This window comes from Plodia interpunctella, chromosome 12 (assembly GCF_027563975.2).
Source record: "Plodia interpunctella isolate USDA-ARS_2022_Savannah chromosome 12, ilPloInte3.2, whole genome shotgun sequence".
NCBI lineage: Eukaryota > Metazoa > Arthropoda > Insecta > Lepidoptera > Pyralidae > Plodia > Plodia interpunctella.
The window spans coordinates 6159758-6180336 of NC_071305.1; the positions used below are offsets into that span (position 1 = coordinate 6159758).

A 20579-nucleotide genomic window follows, 5' to 3' on the forward strand; every position below is an offset into this window, starting at 1 on the left:
GCGAGTTTAAAGGAAAAAAATATAAACTTGATTTTGACTGAAGATCTTACGTGTGAAGTGTTCCGAGCTTCTTTTCGAGGCGTATCCCTTAGTTTTCAAAGGTTTTTTATCCTATGGAAAACGATTTTTCCAAATATATCGGCCCCCCAATATGCTACATTGTTGTATATTTTCACAAACGAATGCTTACATAATGAAAGGATTAATAAAGTACTCTAAAATAAAGGTTGTAATCGACATAGCAAAAGGCGGCAAAGCTTTTGTATACCTATCATACAGTGCTGTGCTCTAGTGGGATAATTGTGCAGTAATACTCCCTATTAGTAGGTACTCCGAACAGTAGGTACTCCGAACAGTAGGTACGTTTATTAAATCCATGGTCTGTCCAGAAACTCCAGAAAGTGAAGAAACGGATTTTTGTCGAATTTTGCCATTGCAATACAGTGTTGCCTGCCAACAGGAGACAGCGGACATTTTATTTCTTCACTTTCTGGACAGGAGGACCTAGTTATGTAGGTAGGTTCCTAGGGATAGGTAGATCTATGGTACCTACCTACTTAGGTACCTACTTATAACTAACCCCTTATCTAAAGTATTTGCATACCTACCTTAAGCATTATTTGCTTGCCATTCAAAGAAAAATACATACCTAATTTGATTTTGACATCATTTGAAATTGACATTGACTTCTGTTTTCTGCTCTTCAGGAGTCGAATTATATGAGATCCATTGAGTAGATCAGACAGAATTAAATGTAGATGGGATGGATGTTCTTTCTGTGTGTCTACTAAATTAAATTGGCTAATGGCTAAATTGAATTAATTATCAAGTCTTCAACCCAGTTTATTGAATCATTGTGTGGATACCTATCACGTTATTAAAATGTTTTTGTCAAACGTTCTATTCAAAAAAGCCAAAAGCAAGTAAGTAGCAATAAAAATATAACCTAGTTCCTAAACTTAATTATTTTTCTTTGTGATTTCATCTACTTAATATTTCAGGATGATAATGGTATTGATGGAGAGTGTAGTATCTGGACATAAATTTATTGCTATTCGAGAACGTCTCGCGGATAAAATGGAACTCCTAAGGTTTGATCCATACAGTAAGTACATTCGCACTATTTATCTATCATCAGCATCTATATAAGGTTAATCTCAGATATAACATCTAAAAATCACGTTAAAACTATATGTTTCTTTCGGCATTTCTTCTCAGCAGTGGTCGTTCAGAAATGCCAGTACCAGTGCCAGCTTGTGAGACATAACTATAAATATAAAAATTAACGAGAAAAAGTGCCTGTGAAGGTCTAATTTTACAAGCAAACAGCTTACGTTTTATGTCATATGAAAGGTCGTAAACTATCTGGAACGTTTCCGACACTTATTTACAGTCAATGGCTTTATCGCTATGCTGGATGTAAAATTAATTTACTCATACATCAATTTCTACTAGCTCTCGTCTTCATGTTATCCGTTTATGTTCGGAGACTGTAGACTATATAAAGTAGACCACAACTCACAAATAAATGATAACAAATCTGTGTAGGTTAGGTAGGATTCAAAATCAAATCGTTTATTTAGAAATTATTATTTAAATTTACCAAAGCTACAAACTACTAGCATTTCAGAACAACCATTGCTGTGCCGGTTAGTTTGTGATCACACAATGGAGCATCAAACTGGGCTAACAAAAGATAGGTTATGATAGGGTGCAAGGACTACATCCCCACCCCCTGCTTTGGCAAGTGAAGTAAGGCTACAGCAGGTTTTTGGAAGGGAAGGGGTCAGAAACCCCATAAGAAAAATAACTTATGAAACAACTAATCAAGGCTGTTGATTAGGTTTTAAACTGCTTGTAGTATGCTTTGGAACCTGAAAGGGAAAATCAGATGGGAGTGCTTTGGGGTTGTTACCCACCTAAACACTATTCTAGTGCCACAGAAGAATTGTAATTCTTCTACCCCACTCTCTCTTATGACAGCAGATCTTATCTTATTTCACATTCTATGTTCTCTGCTTGTTATTTGATATTAACAAGATTTATTTGAAGGGGTTCATTATATTTTTCTGACATTTTTTTGCACTTGTATTATCTACAATGTTTCCTTTATTTTATTTCAGTACGTTGTGAGAGCCTTTACAAGGAAAGGAAAAAAATCAGAAGTATCAAATCTTCATAATAGTTTGGAAATGTGTAGCAAAGTAAGGTATGTGTAGGCAAATAAAAACACTGTTATATTTGAAATGTTTTAATTTAGTTATTGTACTTGAAAGAATAAAGAAATCTTTGGATACAATATGGTGTTTCACTATGTCTAGCAAATTATAGAATTTGACTGTTATTAATTATTGATTTTAATATATTTTTTACATTAATTTGCATTGATTCATAAAGAGCAATGTGTCTAAAATACATATCCAATATAATGATTTTAGAATATATGCTTTACATTTCATATTCTTATACTAAATGATTGATACTTGTATCTACCAAAAAGGATTGTACCTGACAAAAATAATAATATTACAATAATGTGGGAGGTGCCTTATGAACATTTAGTGCTAAGTAAAAGTGCTAATAAAAAAAATTACAGTATAAATTACATATTCAATTGAAAAGTTACATATATGAACATGACCCAATCCAATGTAAACTAGTGAATAAAAATCTACTTCAAAATTCATCCAATAGGCCAAATATTGGTTTAATAAATTATTTTTATATCACGATTTTGAAAGCAATAAATAGAATTTCTTTCATTCATAATACAACATTAAAATAAAAAAGGTTTTAGTACAATTTCACCACAATATATTATAGTGTGAATAATTTTATTATCCATGTATTGATAAAATGTGTCTACATTAATCTTGTTTAACATTTTGAACAATTATGTAAATTTTAAAATACAAAAACATTAAGAAACACTTATAATTATTCTCACTATCAATTTTAGAATCTAAAAATTACAAACAATATGTGTAAAGAAATTCTCCAATAAAACATTTATTTGCAAGTTCATACCTAGTATTTATTTGAAAATGTAATATTTTACATTAAATCTGTGAACTTTACAATATAATGTTGTAATACCATTGATAAAATGATTTTTATTTTATTTACATCTAACTAATACTGGAAATTAAGAAAAATAGGAATTTAATTTAACTAAATATATCATGAATAAAATTGACTAGAATATATTAATGAGGCATCACAATCAAAGTTAATAAATCTTAGGGAAATACCTCATTTGCTTATATATAATTTTGTATTAGAATTAACTAAGTTATTGACTTTCAGAGTCTCAAAGTAATTGATTTAAAATTATAACGTTGACACCAATTATTTGAATAATTACAACATATTTATATTCTTTGGCTTATTAAAACAATATACAGTATATAGGTAATATAATAATTTAATCTAACATGACACTACATATTTTCCATAAGTCATTGTTTATCTAGTAGTTAATTAAATACATACTAATAAATTATTTTAAGAGATAAGAAAAGTTGAAAGCTTGGTCCACTATTAATAAGACAAATACAATTGTAAAATGTTTAATGGAATGATAATTATTATACTTTAACTGGAGATGTAGGTATACGTTATTAGGTAACCAGTTTATAATATGCCTTATATATGTAACAGGATTTGGATTTTATTTACTCTTATTAGCTTACGAGAATGCTTGTTCTTGATCCCTTATCAACGATTTTACTGTACTTTACATTTTACCATTTTTTTAACTTCTATCGTGTGAATAAATAAACATTTTAAGCCACAATGGAATCAAAAAAATAAGAAAGCCCGTATGGGGCAATAAATCTTCTCTTAAATGTATTACAAAAAGGATTAGGGAGTTTTGAATATGCATACATTTCTCAACGTTCAATTTATTATTACTTGAATTGAAATAATATGTTTTGAATTGACCATATAACTCGATTTAGCTAGCTAAATTAGCGATTCAGCTATTTGGTTTTAATGTGGCACCAAAAATAATTGTACATATTTCTTTTAAGATTAATGCTTCCAAAGGTACAAAAGAAAGTGACTTACGAAGTATTGCATATTTTTTACAATTTACCCGTAAAAAGAACAAATATTTACGCTAGTTTTACTATTATTGTTCCTAGCTCTAGCTAAATATAATTTTATTATTTTCCAAAAGGCCGAAAAATCACTTCTTTCAGTTCAACAATTTCTCGTTAATTATTTACTCGTTCTCCATTTTCGATAAAAAATTAATTTACTTTTGACTACGTAACTATTAATAAGGATGCTATAGGTACACAATAAGTACTATTTTATGAATTAATTAATTACCTACACTAATATATTATTTTACTTTGGTAACTATACTTTAAACTTGCTTATTATATTATAGGTTTGACTAATTGTCATTTCTATACATAGATTATTTACTGGGCTAATAAAATAATACCTGCGACAATACAGGGGTGGGGTAGTAAGTGTGACTATGACTTTGCGCCCTAGGTGAGCGACAAAAGCGATGAGGCAGTGCGTTTCGGCGCGATGCGTCGATACCATATGTATGATTTTACTTGTGGCCTCGCGATGGTGCGGCGTTCCGTCGCTCACTTAGGACGCCGTGTGCACGAGCGACTGTCTTCGTACTTAGATCTGAAAGTACATACTTAACTAAAATTATTGTCATCAACTCATCCATTTCCCAACCCTGTACCGGCGCAAGTAATATTTGACTTAACTTTAGAGATCTGAAACATAATTACATTAATAACATCTACACCCTAATATTTATAAAATCAAAATTGAAGACAAAACAAGATTTTTTTCTTAATGTACCTACTTAATGACACTTGGCCAGAGTAAATTTTTAATTTTACTTCTAATAGAGGCAGTCCAGTGGTTTAGATACTGTTACCTGACCGTACGGGTCGATTGACTTTACCGATGAGATATAAAGACAGGATCTTTTCCCAATTTGATAAAATTATTTCTTAATTATTACTTATAGTCTACATACATTTAGGTATAGTTTTGGTGACACATATTTGGTTTGGTACATAAGATCTCACTGAGGGTATTTTCAAATGTCTCCAATTATTCATCGTTGTACACTTCATGCAACTGTTCAAATGAAGCACAACTGCATTTTTGTCCAATAATTCTATCCACATCTTTATTATATATACGCACACACACATAAGTTTTATCGTCTTGGGATAGAATATGTGTACCAAATGCTGCAGAGATCACTTAGTCACTCACAGTTCAAGTCCATTGCTCCAGTAATGGAGCAAGGTCAGGGTACTTTCATGCTAAAAATTCAGGTTTTTCCCCGACGCTGACATCGGATTCCTCCATCTTAAACATTTCAATGAGCTAGAAAATCAAAGACAACATCAATATTTAAAAATATATGATGAAAATATCCGCCGGGCTTCCTCCAAGATCCAATTCTTACGTGTTCTTGTTGGCAACCATGCGTACAAGGTCCAGCGACGATAGTCTCCTCATCATATATTTTTATTATGCACATATACGCAACCAAGGAAAACACAGAGAAAGGCAACTAAAGTTTCGGCTCATCAGTGGAACTTGCATGCAGGCACATCTAAAGCATTTATATCATGCCCAAATTATACTGAGATCAAAATAATGAAATTTTCAATTTTCTGGAATATTCGTTGCAAATAAAATGCGAAGCATTGTGTAGATGTCTGTAAAAAGCTAAACATAGTTAAAAAAAATTAAAAGAAGAAATAAATAATTAATCGCGCCTTACATGCTCAACATCCTTTGACAGTTCCTCCATTTGCTTATCGTGGGTGGCTTTCAGCTTCTCCTTCTCTCGATTCTGTTTGATGGTTTGAGTCTGAAACGAATTTAATATTGTCATGTATATATAGGTGTGTAGCCAAATATTTGATAAAATAGTTATGGCTGTGATGTACAGTTACGTGTGGAGAAGGGCCGTGTAAGGTTAATCATATCATTACCACATTAATTATTGTGTTACGTGGACGCCATGTATGTAAATATTTCACCTTGCGTTCATCCATGAACTTCTTGGTGTTGTTCTGCTTCTTCTCCCGCAGCCGCCGGTCCTTCTCCTGCTTGGTTTTCAGCGTCTTATCGTTGGCGACTTCCTTGCTCGTCTCAATGCTGATTTTGGTTTGGCGGGCCGTCATATCTTTCAGCTCCCTGTAACGCATAAAGATAACTTAGTCAACTGTTTCGATGGCACTGACGTGACTTTCATCTTTAGAAAGCCACTAATATAGTTAAACACTTTAGTCAACACATCAACCTACCCAATTTTACTGCAGATTTGTCTCTATTACCGTGGAATAAAAATCTATGTAGTTTTATTTCTATGTGGTTAACTGTTAATTCTGTCAAGTAGAATTTATTTTTGTACTCTTGACAGGATCTTAACTGTCATTCAATCAAACTTTTGACTTCAAACTATATGCTACTTTAAAATCTAAATGAATTTATGTTTGGTATAACATTAATTGATATATATATTTAGATTTTGTTGTTTCCCTTTTTTAGGCTATGCTTTTCAACTACTTACTTATATGTACATTGGAAATATTAATTTTATGTCGGTCACTCTCAAGACATTTTATTCAAGCTTCATTTTCATCAGCATCAAGAGTAGTTTAGAGTAGTGACTACTCTAAACTACTCTTCGCTGCATTAGACATAAGTCGTCCCGCGCTCTTCATTTCCTATATAAACATGACTTACCTCTCATGCTTTCCTTCAAGCTGCTTCATTTGCGCCAGTTGCGACGCCTCCATCATCTTCTTCAGCAAGTCCCGTTGCTCGTCCAGCCTACTCTTCGCCGCGCTCCACTCCTCCGAGCGTTGCTTGGCGACCAGCTCCCCCCACGCCGCGGACTGCTCAGTCACTAGTTTACGAAACGCTGCGTCGTTGCTTAACTGATCTTTGCTGGATTGGGTGAAAAATTATGTTGAAGATTAGTGTTAGCAATAACGCTCTCGAAAAGAAAGAAGAGACGTGGTCTATAGCTTTCTCTATTTACTGATCTTTCATACGTTCACAAAAAATAGTAACTACTTAGGTTCTTCAGAATCTCAAAAAATTTGCATATAATGAAACGATAAAGCTTTGCAATTGTCAGTAATTTTACAATGATGTCTACTGTAGACATTGTTATAAAATTGCTGATAATTGTTTAGTTTAGTGTTTTGTGTTAGTTTCTCTTTAGTGGAAACGAGGCACAAAAGTGTTTCAATCACATTATTTGTGCGCCAAAAGATATAAAATTTTTAAAGTCAGGAAAAGGTCCATGAGCATAAGTTATACACCGGTGTCATGATCGATGAGATAGATATAAGAGGTAGACATAAAAAAATAAATTTACTTCTTTCCCTTGACCATCTTCTCGAGCGCGCTGCACTGTTGTTTCTGTAGCGTCATGCGCTCCTTGGCGTGGCGCTTCCTCATGGCTTCCAGTTCCTTCTGTTGCTTCCGACCAGTTTTGAGGAACGCCTTCTCCTGTCGCAGGGACTCCACTGTGATCGGTTCAAACACTAGGGGCGGCTCTGGAAGTATATGTCAATATCGTATAAAAATGTTGTATGACAAGAATAATGTTCGCTCGACTTAAAGCAGCAATATTTCCTTATCTATGTTCTTTTACATCTTTTGAATGTTGAGTGAAGTGACCAGATCAAAAGGAGGTGTTTGCATAATTTCTGAAGCGAATACTATTCTGCCGCCACTCTGATATTCAGTTTACGTGAGTTATAAATTGCGAAATCAATCTTTCAACTGACCTCTGATGATTCTTTGTCTCCTAATCATATTTGTTCTTTATTAAACTTGAATGAAAATTCAAACGCGCACACGTCTTTTGAAAAGATCACACTGAATGAAAATAATAAAACGTATGTAGCTTCCAAGACCATTCGTTAATAAAAGACAGAAACTTTAATAACCTGTGAAAATATTCTGCTAACTTCATTGTAGTGGGTGTGGGTTTGCATAAATGTTTACTGAACATCGTAATAACGGAATCATGAATGATTTGAAACACCTCTGCGTAAGTATAGAAACTAGCGAGTTTTATTACGAAAGATGATTTATTTGATAGGTACTAAGTATAACGATTGGTGTTAGATTATTTTGAGATACGAAAAAAATAGATTTCACAGTTTTCGGAATAGACCAATTTTTTGAATTGTTTTATAATTTTTTTTCTTACGTATGTAGGTTGATAGGGGAGAAAAAATAGCTATAACCATAATTAATCCGATAGGACCAATAAAGAAATCGTCAACATGGTTTAAAATCTCACTTGGAATATATTATTACGCAAACGTATCTCAAACAGGCCGCAAGGGATATTCAGGATGCCGCCAAAAATATCTCTCGTCGTTCACACCGCGTTTCCAGTTTATGCGCTTGGCATAAACCCACACAAATTATGATTTCACTAGCTATTTGCAGTGCAAATAACGTAAACAGTTTCAAAATTATCATCGACGTACCAGTTATTTTGCTATGAAGGAATTTCATTTGAACATGTAATTGTTATTAAAATGTTCATGGGACATTACGAATTTTATATTTTTTATTAAGTACATAGATTTACTTGTTAAATGGCTTAATGTTTCTAAATAGGTTTAGTGTTTAAACCTTTCAAAATCAAAACAAGATAATATCACAGCTAGATCCTGTTATTATCTTTGATTTTGAAGTCCAAGTATTCCGAATAATTAAAAAGATTTTATAAGTTAGGCAAGCTACATTAATTAAAATTTTGGATAACAAAAAAGTGCCTTTAAGTTTTTATGTAGGTATGTGAATTTCCTTTACACAAAATATTTTGTCCGTCAAGCTTTTCAAGTAATATCTCAACAAAACAACATTTCAGATATTTTTTCATCCCGTCGGGATATTTGCAGGACTGGTAAAGTTTATTTCTGTAATGGCGAGTTTTCGCTATTACAGACACGTTTCAGATATAAACTTTTTACAGCAACAATTACCTACGTTAGCAACTATCCCGAAGAGGCGTAAGAGCTATACCTTACCCTAATAGTTTACGGACTAACGAACGTAAAGTCCTTTGAGATATCTAAAATATATCTATTATTATAAAAAAGCGAAACAATAGCACTTACCTTCTTTCTTCTCCTCAATCTGCACCTTCTTCTCCGGACCACTTTCTTCAATACCCATCTGCTTCATATTGTCAGTTCTCTCCTTCGCAGCTCCCATGAACGCCCGCGGATCCGACAGAGCGGCCATGAAATCTGAGCAAACGCAAACCAATACAGTCCACTTTTGGCGGGAATAACCATCTCATACGAAATATTGGCTAGATATGTTTATACTTGTGGTTTATACAAACGTCCGCTCCGTATTGCGAAGCGGATTTAGGAAGATCTACGTAGGCGTTGTGTAAATATTATGTTACAACTTGTTGATACATTTTCAATTTTATTCTTTCCACTTTTATACATATATCTATGTCATTTACAGTAGGTTTGCGCAGCCTATGTTTAAAGTCTATAAAACAGTCTTCTGAATTCTGTACTTATCCTCTTTTATAATAAGTTCAAGTGTGAAATGGACCTAAATTGGCAACGCTATTGATTTCGTCGTTTGTTTTTAAATGTTAAATAGGACCTCAGTAGCTAGTGAGCGAAGAAACGGCATTCCATTATAATTGGCAACAATGTACGTAAATAGAAGTTTATATTTCTAGTCTGCTCGTAATTAGGAGTAATCCAACAATTAATTTTTCTCATCATGGCCCATAAAAATTGACACTTTTTTGAGAAAAAGAACAATAATCGCGGTAATAACATCATTTCGGTCGTTCCGGCATTTTTTACCATTTCGTTTACAAGTTTTGAGATTTGACAACGGCATCACTAGCTTACGTTTCAGTTTCGTGAAGCTAAAAACTACGATTCTAATACGATCCAGCTAAAGTTATTTTATTTATTAAACTTTATTATTCCAAGTAGGTATAAACATACATATCAAGAAATTATTAGCGTCAGATTAAATTATTAGTGTACCTAATTGATCATCGATATCCTTATATCAAAGAACAAGTGAAATGAAACCTTCGAAGCCATCAGGCACATAGATCTTGAGCTCGATGTTACAGAACAGCATGGGCAGCGACATGGGGAAGTTGGCCTCCGTCCGCAGCGAGATGTGCCGGTAGCCGGCCTGCAGCCCGTCCAGCGGCAGGATGCGCTGCCCCAGCAGCTTGCCGCTCTCGTCGTACACCCCGAACCTCAGCACGGCCAGGTCCGGCAACACTACCTGCGGGGTAAATGGTGGGGCAGGTGATTCCCACAGGGCGCGATCGCACGTGCTTATATATATAGGACCGCGCGCGGCCTCTGTGGCCGAAGCAATGATGTTGCTGAAGTCAACACGACTTTGACAAATACTTCTAATAAAGGCGAGAAGAATCCATTTGAGATTTGACTCTTTAGACTATGAATCTAGATAAATACCTTTTACCCTTCGAAAGGTCGAAGGAAATATTATGGAAAACTGGTCAAATATTTTGTAATTAATCTCCTGCCTAAAGACTCCCGAGTGAAAGGAATAAACAATGCGTTTCGAGGTCCTTGACATATATATTATATATAGGTACCGCGTTAGCTTTTATGTATAATTTATTACGCAAAATACAATCTGTATTAGTACAAGGCGGACTTTATACTAAGAGCATAACATTACAGTCTACTCTTCAATCTACCATTTATGTCTACCGAGCGATGAAATAACATATCCCGCAACATGACGGTCTTCCATCTCACCTTCCGGAAGAGGAAGGGCTCCTCGTTGTAGACGGGGTTGAGCCCGTTGGCCGGCACCATGCGCGTGCGGAACTCCTTGCGGATGGTGTCCGACGGCAGCCCGTACATGTCCACCTCCACGTACGTGCCCACCTTCTTGTCTGATAAGAACTGACCCGCTATCACCTGGAAGAGATATCATGCTTCGAAAATGTACACAGTTACTTACATATTATCATCACGCCTGTTTAACAAGGTAGGCCATAATATATTAATCATTTGGCGGATTGTCTGGTTTTGATATGATTTCCAAATTATAATTTCAGCAGCCATCAGGCTAAACTGAGGTCAATATTTGTTTTAAAAAGATGAAGTATGGAATGGTGCTAGATAAATCTAGGGTGAGACCACTCACTACAACTTGAAGTCCTCTGCCCGTCTGTCTGTTCGCAATATAATAAAAAAAACTACACGGATTTTCATCAACAGATAGTGTGATTCCAAGGAAGGATGAGGTGTATAATTTAATTATGTTTTTACACGAGGGAAGCAGTGATTGGCCGCTAGTATACTATAATAAGCGAATAACAAACCTGGACAGAACATTGAGCAGCAATGACGCCATCTACTGGCGCGTCGGCGAACGGGTCGAAGCTCCTGTCGGCTCGCCGCATGAAGTCAGGTTTGAGCAAGTACCCGCAGTTGCCGTTGTACTCGAACTTGCCCTGGTTCAGCTGCATCGGCAAGTCGGACGTTTGGAAGTTCAGCGAGACCATCTGGCAGCCAGCGTTCCAGAACACCTGACGAGAGATTGCACAAATAAATAATTATTTATTTCGGACAGAATATATATAAACTACTTATAGAGGAAATGTTAATAACAGTGTTCTTATGTCAGTAACTTCTTAAAATTAATCTGGGTCCAGAAGATTGTTGCGCCGCGTCTTCTTCACTTGCGCTTTGAAAGTAGAACATACTCAATGTTATAAAATATAGTATCGTTGAGTGTATCCCATATATAATTGGTAAATTATACTTAATTCAAGACCCAGGTCAATCTGAAAAAGACCATTTTCCATCTTGACCAAGGTCCTTGAACCTGAGTGGGACCTTCTCTGTAGGAGACTGGCATGATTTGATGACAGTCGACATCGATTGTAGTCCAAAAATAAATATCATAAACCACGTGTAAACGTAGAAACAATATTTTTTCATTTGTCTGTGGTAAACCTATTTCAGTGGGCGTTTATGATATTTCCCGTCGTAACTTTTATTTCGAGTTTGAGATCAAAGTGTTTGGTCGCATAAAAGAGCACTTTCCTACTCCTGTAGGAAAATTGAGCCTGGGCTCCGGCGCTTTATGGCTGTAGAAGGAAACGAGAGAACGCTCAGATGATATACAGACTATACCAAGTCTGGATACCTGGGGTAACTTATATACCTGGGGCATGTAGTTGGAGGAATCGGCTCGGGTGCCCTTCGGGTATATTCGGGACATCTGCCGCTTGTTGTAGTTCACGAAGTCTATCGCCTGCGTCTTCAGGTAGTTCATGCCGGTCGTCTCGGCGAACGACGACATGTTGTGGAAGATGTTGCGCTCTGGAAACAAATTTATTGCTTATTTATTAAGAAAAAAAAATTACAAATCGATAGGAATATAACATTATTCAAATATCCACCAGGATTGAATTAAATTTATTATAATCATAATTATTCTTGTCTTCACACAAATTGTACAGCTCTTTCAAGTCTGAAGTTATCTGCCAGTTAGTCCTATCCAACGCTTGTGAACGACAATATTTAACGTTAACTATTCTATAAATTACATACTTTATCAGTAAGCGGTAAAACAGGTCGTGAATGATGTATTTCGCGGTCGTTCCCGCTCATCACCGCCAGCTTTGTCCCCTTCGGTGACGTCACTCGTCACCGGAGGCTGGGAATGACGAGCGGGAAGGACCGGTAATCCGACTCACTCTCAGCCTCCTCGAAGCCCTGGAACTTGATGGGCTGCGCGTAGTTGACCATGGAGGACAGCCACGGGTGCACGTTGGTGGTGGAGCCCGTGTACGCGACGGGCGGCGGCGCGTCGTCGCCCGCGGACGCCGCTTCCGCCACTATTTCTTCCGGCTGGAAGGTAATGACATTCGTTTTTCACTTCTCATGCTCGGAAAGTTTAAATTTTAACGAAGATAAGAGTTAGTAGTTAGTTAGTACCTATATAATAGTGAAATTCGTCTTGGAAATTTTTATTCACAGACTAGACTGGTGAAACTGAAGAAAAACTTGTAAAAATAAATTTATTTAACATTTGTGCCAAAAAGACAATGAACATTGATTCTGAATTTAAAATAGTGTCTTATATAAATGGGAAACGAGATTTCCTTTCCTATTTATATTCGTTTCCTATGTTTTATATTCGTTTTCGTTTCCTATGTATTTACTTTCTTATCCGGGATAGCGACTGCCGAAGCGTCTTCTTTCTCCTCGTCTTCTATCACGAACTGCCCCTGTCGGAACAACTCCAACTCCTGCTTTTCAACTTCAGGCTTTAACCGCTTGTTTTTGATGAGGATCTTGCGTTTCAGTGCTGATGGTGGAGGTAGAGGCGCGCCTGGTTCTAACTGAAATTGATTTAGTATTGGGTTTAGTTTTATGGTTTTGTAATGTGGCTATATTCATGCGTCATTGCAAAGTTTTCTTCTATTTAGTTCTTAAATGGGTTTCCAAGAGTTTTTAGTAGTCCAAACCAGTCAAAAGATCAAAAGCTCAAACCTTTTCTTTCCCGATTTTTTAAAAATTCTCTGCTTCGATTTCAGCGCACCCCTGAACCTCGCGCCCTAAACCTAAAAGTTAATCAGGCCCTGAGCTCAACATTGAGTACAAATTCTCAATATTACAATTTTATTGTTTGTTTTCTCGTGTAAGTCTAATGTCAATTTCATCTATTCCTACAGAACAGTTAATCAGTCCTGTAAATGTCCAAAAATTGACTAAATATATTTCAAACTAACCGGATGTTCAGGCAACGCCTCCTTCAGCAACAAGTCCCCTAAAATTTCATCACAGTACTTCGCCAGTTTGTATTGCTGCGCCTTACAACAGTGGTTTTCAAACGACAAGATCACTGGGTAGTCTGACGTCACGAAGGCAGTGTCCCTCAACGCGTAGATGACGTCTTTGAACAGGATGTCAGTGCACATGGCCATGCCGTGAGTTATGATTGGTTCCTCGTCTTCGCCTTTACCGTCCCAACAATCTAGTTCCACGCATCTGAGAATTAAATTATTTAATCCGAAATTAGAGGAAATGCGAAGGGCTAGCAAGGTATCTAGGTATATCTAAATTTACACCAATAAACCCGCTATCTAACTTGACTTGAACGTGGAATTCGATTTTAGACAGAGACTATCAATTTTATCGAATTTGTTATTGTCTAGGAACCTCGCAGGCCGGAGTGGTGTCTTTTAAATTCGGATTTTCTGAATGGCATTCGGTTCGAATTCGCCATCCCATCTGTTCGACCAAGACATTAATCGTTTATTTTGAATATTGACAGTGATCGAACATGCATAGGTACTTTGGAATATGAATAGGAATTTGGTCGTCGTCAATGGCGCCGATCAAAGGACCGACGGCCGCTCTGATTGACAGATTATCTGCTGAAAGATAATATTACTTGGTGGTTTAGCTTGAAATCAATTTTAATTGTACTTTTTTTTCCGAACGTTATTTATAAAATACGCTGCGCCATGTGGATCCTCTACTGTTAAATCGAAAAAGAAATTAATGAAGCAGTCCTTTCATTTTTAGTTCATTTAAAAAATATAGTAAAGCTACATTTGTATACGTACAAAAACTAGAATAGTATTCGTATTTCCGACAGATTAATATTTGACCAATTGACTGTTTGGTTCAAATCAACTTTAATTATGACATTACCCGGAAAAGGGTTCAAAGGGATAGGGTGATGGGTTATTAATTACGCTAAATATTCCAAGTTAACAGATACCTCGCGCCATCTTTTGTTCAGCACTTTCAGCGAACGCAATAAATTAAATTATAATTTTCCTCGAAAACGGTTGACTTCGACAGTCGACTTTTCGGTTCGTTTTTTTATTTACTTACAAAACATATTTTGTCATCTAAATAATATTTTCGAATAGGGTAGTTGTCGGCGTTTTGTTAATTCTTGTATTCTAAATAAATTTTCCAGTTTTTATTTCCATTTTCTTTAGAAAATCATTTGAAACAGGATAGCCTAAACTAGCTTTAGTGGCAAGGATAAATAAAATAATTTATTTTGTTTACCTAAAGTGATTGTTATTAATATTGGTTTACAGATTTATTTAACTCTTATGTCAGGGATAGTGATAAAGTAACTGCTGTTTAAAATGTTGAAAGCGCACCATGGGCTCCGACGCTCAACGTCTCAGGAAAGAACCGGGAAGGTATATATATAATATAGAGATATATATTATTGGAAACTTAATGTGTGATATGCATAATATACCTGCAGCCAGCTAAAAGCACCTGTCGATACATCTCCACAGAGCTCTTCCCGCCGAACTGCCTCCCAGACAGGTACGTGTTGTGTGAGGAGTTGATGTAGTAATGCGCCAGAGGCTGGTCCATGTCCATGTAAAAGTCCAGTCGGTCTAGGAAGACAGGTGCGTTCTCGTCTGACATCAGGTAGCGGATAAGGCCGTCTTTGGTTAAACATTCTGGAAAGTAGTGCCAGTTGTTTGTAGCTTGTGAGAAATTACTATTTAATAAATATAACATTGACGTGAAAAAGTACCTACGAAGGTCTAATTTCTGAATAAATGATTTGATTTGTAAAGAAAAAAAAGATAATTAGAATATAAGAAGAGGAGCAATGCCCAGGAGCCTATTATTATTTAGGAAAACGCATCCAATTTTCGTACAATCCGGATTACGTTTGACCTGCGGTTTGGGCCAATCAAAGCGACGGAAGCCTCAATATAAACAATTGGCTTTATCTTAATTACCCAGCTCTCGTGACAATAGGGACAATACAACATGCGCTGGCTTTCATTTAGTTCAAATGTAGTGAAATGACTCGATTGACGTATTCGATTGAACTGCTAATGATATTGATTGAATGGCCATCAATTTGGACAGTGTAGACTGAATTTTTGTAATAATCATCAAAAATAATGACATAACGGACCAATCAGATGGAGTAAATAAGAGAAACGGAATATGAAAAAGTGATTTGTAAGATTAGTGCTTTATTTAAACAAAGTCACTGTTCGAAAGATATGAAATTTTGCAAGCAATCGAAAGAAAGAAAGTACATCCTACCATAGTGCGATTCTTGGATAGATCACACACACAGTAGGTTACACAGTCAAAGAACAATAGCTAGTTTTTTCAAGAGTGTTTAAGAAACGGGTTTCAGAACATTAAGTAAGTACTCATAATAAAAAAACTCACTGGCATTCCTCGCCTCTTCATCTTGCTCGTACGTGGTGATGATTTCCGCCGCTCTCTTCTCATCATACAGCGGGTACAGAATCTCGTTCAGTCTTGGATCTCTCTGCTTGTCGTTCAAGAAGTTTACGAACTGTTCTAGATTTATACGCTCAGATTTTCCTTGGGTGCTGGAAAGAACAGTAGGTATCACTATCATTAGTAAAATCTTTAATTTCATTATTTCGCATAATTATCTCTCTCTCATTTTCACAAGTTTCCGGCTTTCGGGGATGTAAAGCCGCGAAGTCCCGGGGGTAATTAAAATTTTGAATATTCTGATTGATTGTTGATTTACAACAGGTTGGCTGCGTAACGTCAACCCTCTTTGCTGTTCTTGCCTATCATTATAGTCATTTAATCGCCTCGTATGACATCCACGGGAGGATGTGGATTGGCCCTATTCTAGGGCGGAACCACACGCCACAGACAGAACTTCAACTGCCACGCAAATCTAACCTACTTATTTATTCTAACTAAATTAATTCACCTTCGTGAAATATTTAATATGGAAATGCTTGTTCAAAGCGTAATGTTTTTCTTGATAAATCCTTAATATTGGTGTTGATAAATAACATTTACGGTTATATTCTATTCACAATTATTGCAATACCGTATATTACATAACCTTAAAATACCGTATATGACATAATTACTCACATAGACCGGAACAACTCTTCAATATCATTCCTCGGACAAATTTTATGGTATAACGCGTAGAACTTATCAAACGTAAAAGCTTCCTTCTCCATCACATCGTTCTTCCCCGAAGGCAGCCCTAGCTCCGAAAGGCACTGGTACACCAGCTTCTCAGTCTTGCCTGACGCGAAGGTTTTGGCCACTACCTTAACTGGTATTTTCCCTCGCGGGTCTGTTGTGAAGCCCAGCCTCATCCAACTGGAAAATGTTTATGATTAGATAATGGTTACATAAGACCTCATGTCACAAGCACGTATTATTGCAGTGAAAAGTCAAGCCAACTAAAATCCGCACACCATAGGCAAGATCAAATTTTGTGATCACAGTTACTGTAAAGGTAAATTTTAAGAGAAATTTTTCAAAATTAGTATACATAAAAAGCAAAATAATCCGTATGTTCATGTTGTATTAAGGTCTTATTACCATGACATTTTTATTTCAACGATTAAGATTTGTTTTGTATGTTTTATTTGTTGTTTCGTCCAGTTAGTATTCGTGTCCATACTTTCTCCAAGTTTATTTGAAATCATAATGTAAGTAAATTATTTTAATTACATTCAAACATCTATATGCACGTTAGATAATACATTTAAGAAACAAAAGAAACGGAAATATTAATTCAACTTTGTTTATTCTTCAAATGAGCGTCTAAACTTAACGAAGAAATGTTCACCGTTCAAACAAAAGCAATATTTATTAAAGAAATCCGCCTTAGGAACTTTAATATTAAGATGAGAGGCAATAACAAGGAAAGGTATGCACAAAGGGCGGCAGATACGAGTTCAAATTAGTAACTGAAGATACCTATCCTGACCCAAGTCAAGGGCCGTCTCCGTTAAAACGAGGCAAGAGGTGTTTGCCGAGGAAAAAATGGACTGCAATGAATCTTGAACCTTAGGATGTAATTAAAGAGCTGTTTTAGAGTTCGCCCTAAATCCGTTTGGCCTTTCTTCCAATTTGTTCGTGAAATCTGGACTGTGGTATTCTGTTCTAAATTGGTCTGGGTTTTATGTATAAATACGGCATAAAGGTAGAAAGTTTAAAATATTGTTTACAGGAAACAGGGTCATTTGTAGAACAACAACTTTGGGTATGCATCAACATCTGTTGCTATCGTGCCATGTATGAATATATTATTATATATTCATAACAAAGGGCTCAAGAAAGATTACTTGTTACATCGAATAAATGAGATGGTACATGGTGCAGTAGAAGTGTAATTAGTATGTGTCATTGAATAAGTCAAGCTATCCACACTACTGACCGCATATCTATCTGTCTATTTTATGTAGAGCACACATATTTTTTTCAATTTTCTGAGCTTGTATCTACCATATTGTTATCGTAATAGGCGAGACGGGTTAAAAATGAACGTACTAGGTACTTGTTTATTTCATATATCGTATATAAAAAAACAAAATTAAGCAAATTAGGTATCTAGGTACATAGGGAAGGTAGGAAGGGTGTTGATGAATTTATCAACGAGAGATAATTTAGAATCTGTTCCAACTTTATTCAATGATCATCGGGAAAATTAGGTAGTAGTAGTTACTTTAATACCCAACTTAATTTAAAAATGCTTTTAAGACGACTTAAGTAATTACATAATAAAAGAGAGTGAAATGAATCTAGATTAAACAGAATACTCGCATAAGTAATTACTTTATGTTATGTGCGCTTAGTTTTATCATTTTTATGATATTATAATTTACTAATAAGTATGATAAAAAATTAAAACATTCGTTCCCAAGGCATGAACGTGTTAACTTTCAAAGTCTATAAATTAATATAATAATTGTAAAATTGCTATGCATGAGTAGGAAGATACTCAATAATAATGAATAGGAACACAAAGAAGAAGGCTATTAAGATTAATTAAAATTAAACATGTATATAAATAAAAGACACACAACAACACATTGAAAGCAAATAAGAGGAAAATCAAGCAATAAATTTCACTCATTCACGAGATCTCTTTTACTTTTCGCTCACTTTATTAGCTAAACCGGAAAAATGTTTATAATTCAATTTCCCTAAGCTATCTCGTGGGAAAATTAGATTTTTCCAATAAAGCAGCGTTTATCCTGTCAAAGGGGTATTTATAGCCCTTTGTAGGGGTGGGAATTGCAGCGTGAACTTTGCTCAACGGGGACAATGTGTACAGGATTAGCCGGGAACAGGGAATAAACATTGCTCGGGAATAAACCTCGGAAAGGATATGGAGGGATAGTTTAAAGGGCATAGGTGAACGGTTCGTACTAGCGGCCCGGCCCGGCTTCACTCGGGTAAAATCATTATACATTTTCTTTTTAAAACCCTAAGCACAGACAGACAGCGGGAGTCTAGTTGTTTTTTATACTAGTGATGACGCAAGGGAATACACCTACATAGTATTCTATCTTATATCTCGTTATCATTGGATTATTATGCCTTATAAAGTACGAACAACGACAACTGCTAGTCCCAGAAATTGAAACATTCCGAAAAAATAAGACTACAACTAAATATAGAACTATTTATGGTCTATAGTATTTCGTGGTAGGATTATCTGTTTACGTCATGTTCTTTTAAATATTCTATTTGACATTTCTTACATATTTTTTTTATATTAGTCAATAAGTCATAAACATTAAATAGGTAGGTTTTCGTTATTTAATCTTATTTTGCATGATTATATTGCAACCAAAACTGTTTTATCAAACGAGACCATCCCGCAGTCAAAACCTACAATTTAATGTTGTACAACACCATTTAGACACGTTTACTTATAGTATTTCCTATCATTTTGCCTTACAGCAAACTGTTACAACACAAGATGAATTATTAAGTAAATCTGTAATGAAACTTCGGGAACCACTCCGGTTTCCGTTTGCGGATCTAGTGTTCTCAAACTTAAGCAAACTTTATATGAAGCAAGTTCCGAAACTAGGACAAGCTGTAGTGGTCATTATTCTCATCTTCTCATGTTACAAGTGTAACTAGTCGTTTTCGTGGAAATTAGTTAAAAATTCTTCCTCGACCATTCACTAATAGTTAACTGATATTATTATATTTTTTTATTTCTCAATTTCGTGGACGCACGACTATATCAACATATAATATTATAAGTCGGATTTTCGTTACACTTTCGCATTTAAATGATAAATTTTGTGTTCAAAAGAACTGTTTATTCATAATATGTAAGTATACTAATTGATGGTCTCATCGTACATATTCATATTTAAACATGTCTATTTAAAAATAGTAATAAATATTTCAATCTACTTCTTTTATTTATCGAGTTCCGTAGATAGGGCGTTGACACACAATATATATTTGTATATGTATATATAAATAACACAATAAAGCAAAGCCAGGATTCTATTGAAGAACTGAAACAATATAATCAGGTTCCCGGATTGTCACAGAAACGTGAATCATTCAGATTGGTTTATGCTCAATGTTATTCCAGTTTATTGTCAAAAATTGGGCGCAAGCCCTTCAATTTGTTGGGTTTGCGCCGGACTTTTTGGGAAGAAACCGGGCGTAAACCCATCTCGACATTTAACACGTTCAACTCACGCGTTGTTCCCACACGTGAGC

At 35.5% G+C, this 20579-nt stretch overlaps 2 protein-coding genes across 7 annotated transcripts in view; one reads left to right on the top strand and one right to left on the bottom strand.

Moving 5' to 3' along the window:
* Window positions 1-673: 673 nt before the first annotated feature.
* Window positions 674-2299, top strand: mRpL33 (mitochondrial ribosomal protein L33). The gene is made up of 3 exons (XM_053752593.1): window positions 674-923; window positions 1002-1105; window positions 2124-2299. The coding sequence occupies exons 1-3, from the start codon at window positions 883-885 to the stop codon at window positions 2180-2182; spliced, it is 204 nt and encodes a 67-aa protein (XP_053608568.1). The 5' UTR covers window positions 674-882; the 3' UTR covers window positions 2183-2299.
* The window catches only part of norpA (no receptor potential A), a 59582-nt gene continuing 41238 nt past the window's right edge, over window positions 2236-20579 (bottom strand). For 2 of the 6 annotated variants that reach the window (XM_053752579.2, XM_053752578.2), the window contains exons 7-22: window positions 16959-17195; window positions 16263-16429; window positions 15316-15526; window positions 13817-14075; window positions 13247-13426; window positions 12779-12932; window positions 12244-12401; window positions 11396-11602; window positions 10824-10988; window positions 10113-10317; window positions 9159-9290; window positions 7394-7574; window positions 6754-6957; window positions 6045-6201; window positions 5783-5872; window positions 2236-5379 (exon numbers count right to left, since the gene is read on the bottom strand). In XM_053752579.2, the coding sequence (XP_053608554.1) occupies window positions 5311-5379; window positions 5783-5872; window positions 6045-6201; window positions 6754-6957; window positions 7394-7574; window positions 9159-9290; window positions 10113-10317; window positions 10824-10988; window positions 11396-11602; window positions 12244-12401; window positions 12779-12932; window positions 13247-13426; window positions 13817-14075; window positions 15316-15526; window positions 16263-16429; window positions 16959-17195 (2776 nt within the window). In that variant the 3' untranslated portion in view covers window positions 2236-5310. The remainder of the gene's footprint in view (window positions 5380-5782; window positions 5873-6044; window positions 6202-6753; window positions 6958-7393; window positions 7575-9158; window positions 9291-10112; window positions 10318-10823; window positions 10989-11395; window positions 11603-12243; window positions 12402-12778; window positions 12933-13246; window positions 13427-13816; window positions 14076-15315; window positions 15527-16262; window positions 16430-16958; window positions 17196-20579) is intronic. The other 4 variants (XM_053752583.2, XM_053752580.2, XM_053752581.2 and 1 more) reach the window with 4 other exon arrangements.

Bases quoted from the DNA above. Each gene is read 5' to 3' on its own strand.
- mRpL33 (XM_053752593.1), top strand. From the start codon at position 883: ATGTTTTTGTCAAACGTTCTATTCAAAAAAGCCAAAAGCAA. The intron at 924-1,001 runs GTAAGTAGCAAT...TTAATATTTCAG, and splicing joins TTCAAAAAAGCCAAAAGCAA to GATGATAATGGTATTGATGG. The intron at 1,106-2,123 runs GTAAGTACATTC...ATTTTATTTCAG, and splicing joins CCTAAGGTTTGATCCATACA to TACGTTGTGAGAGCCTTTAC.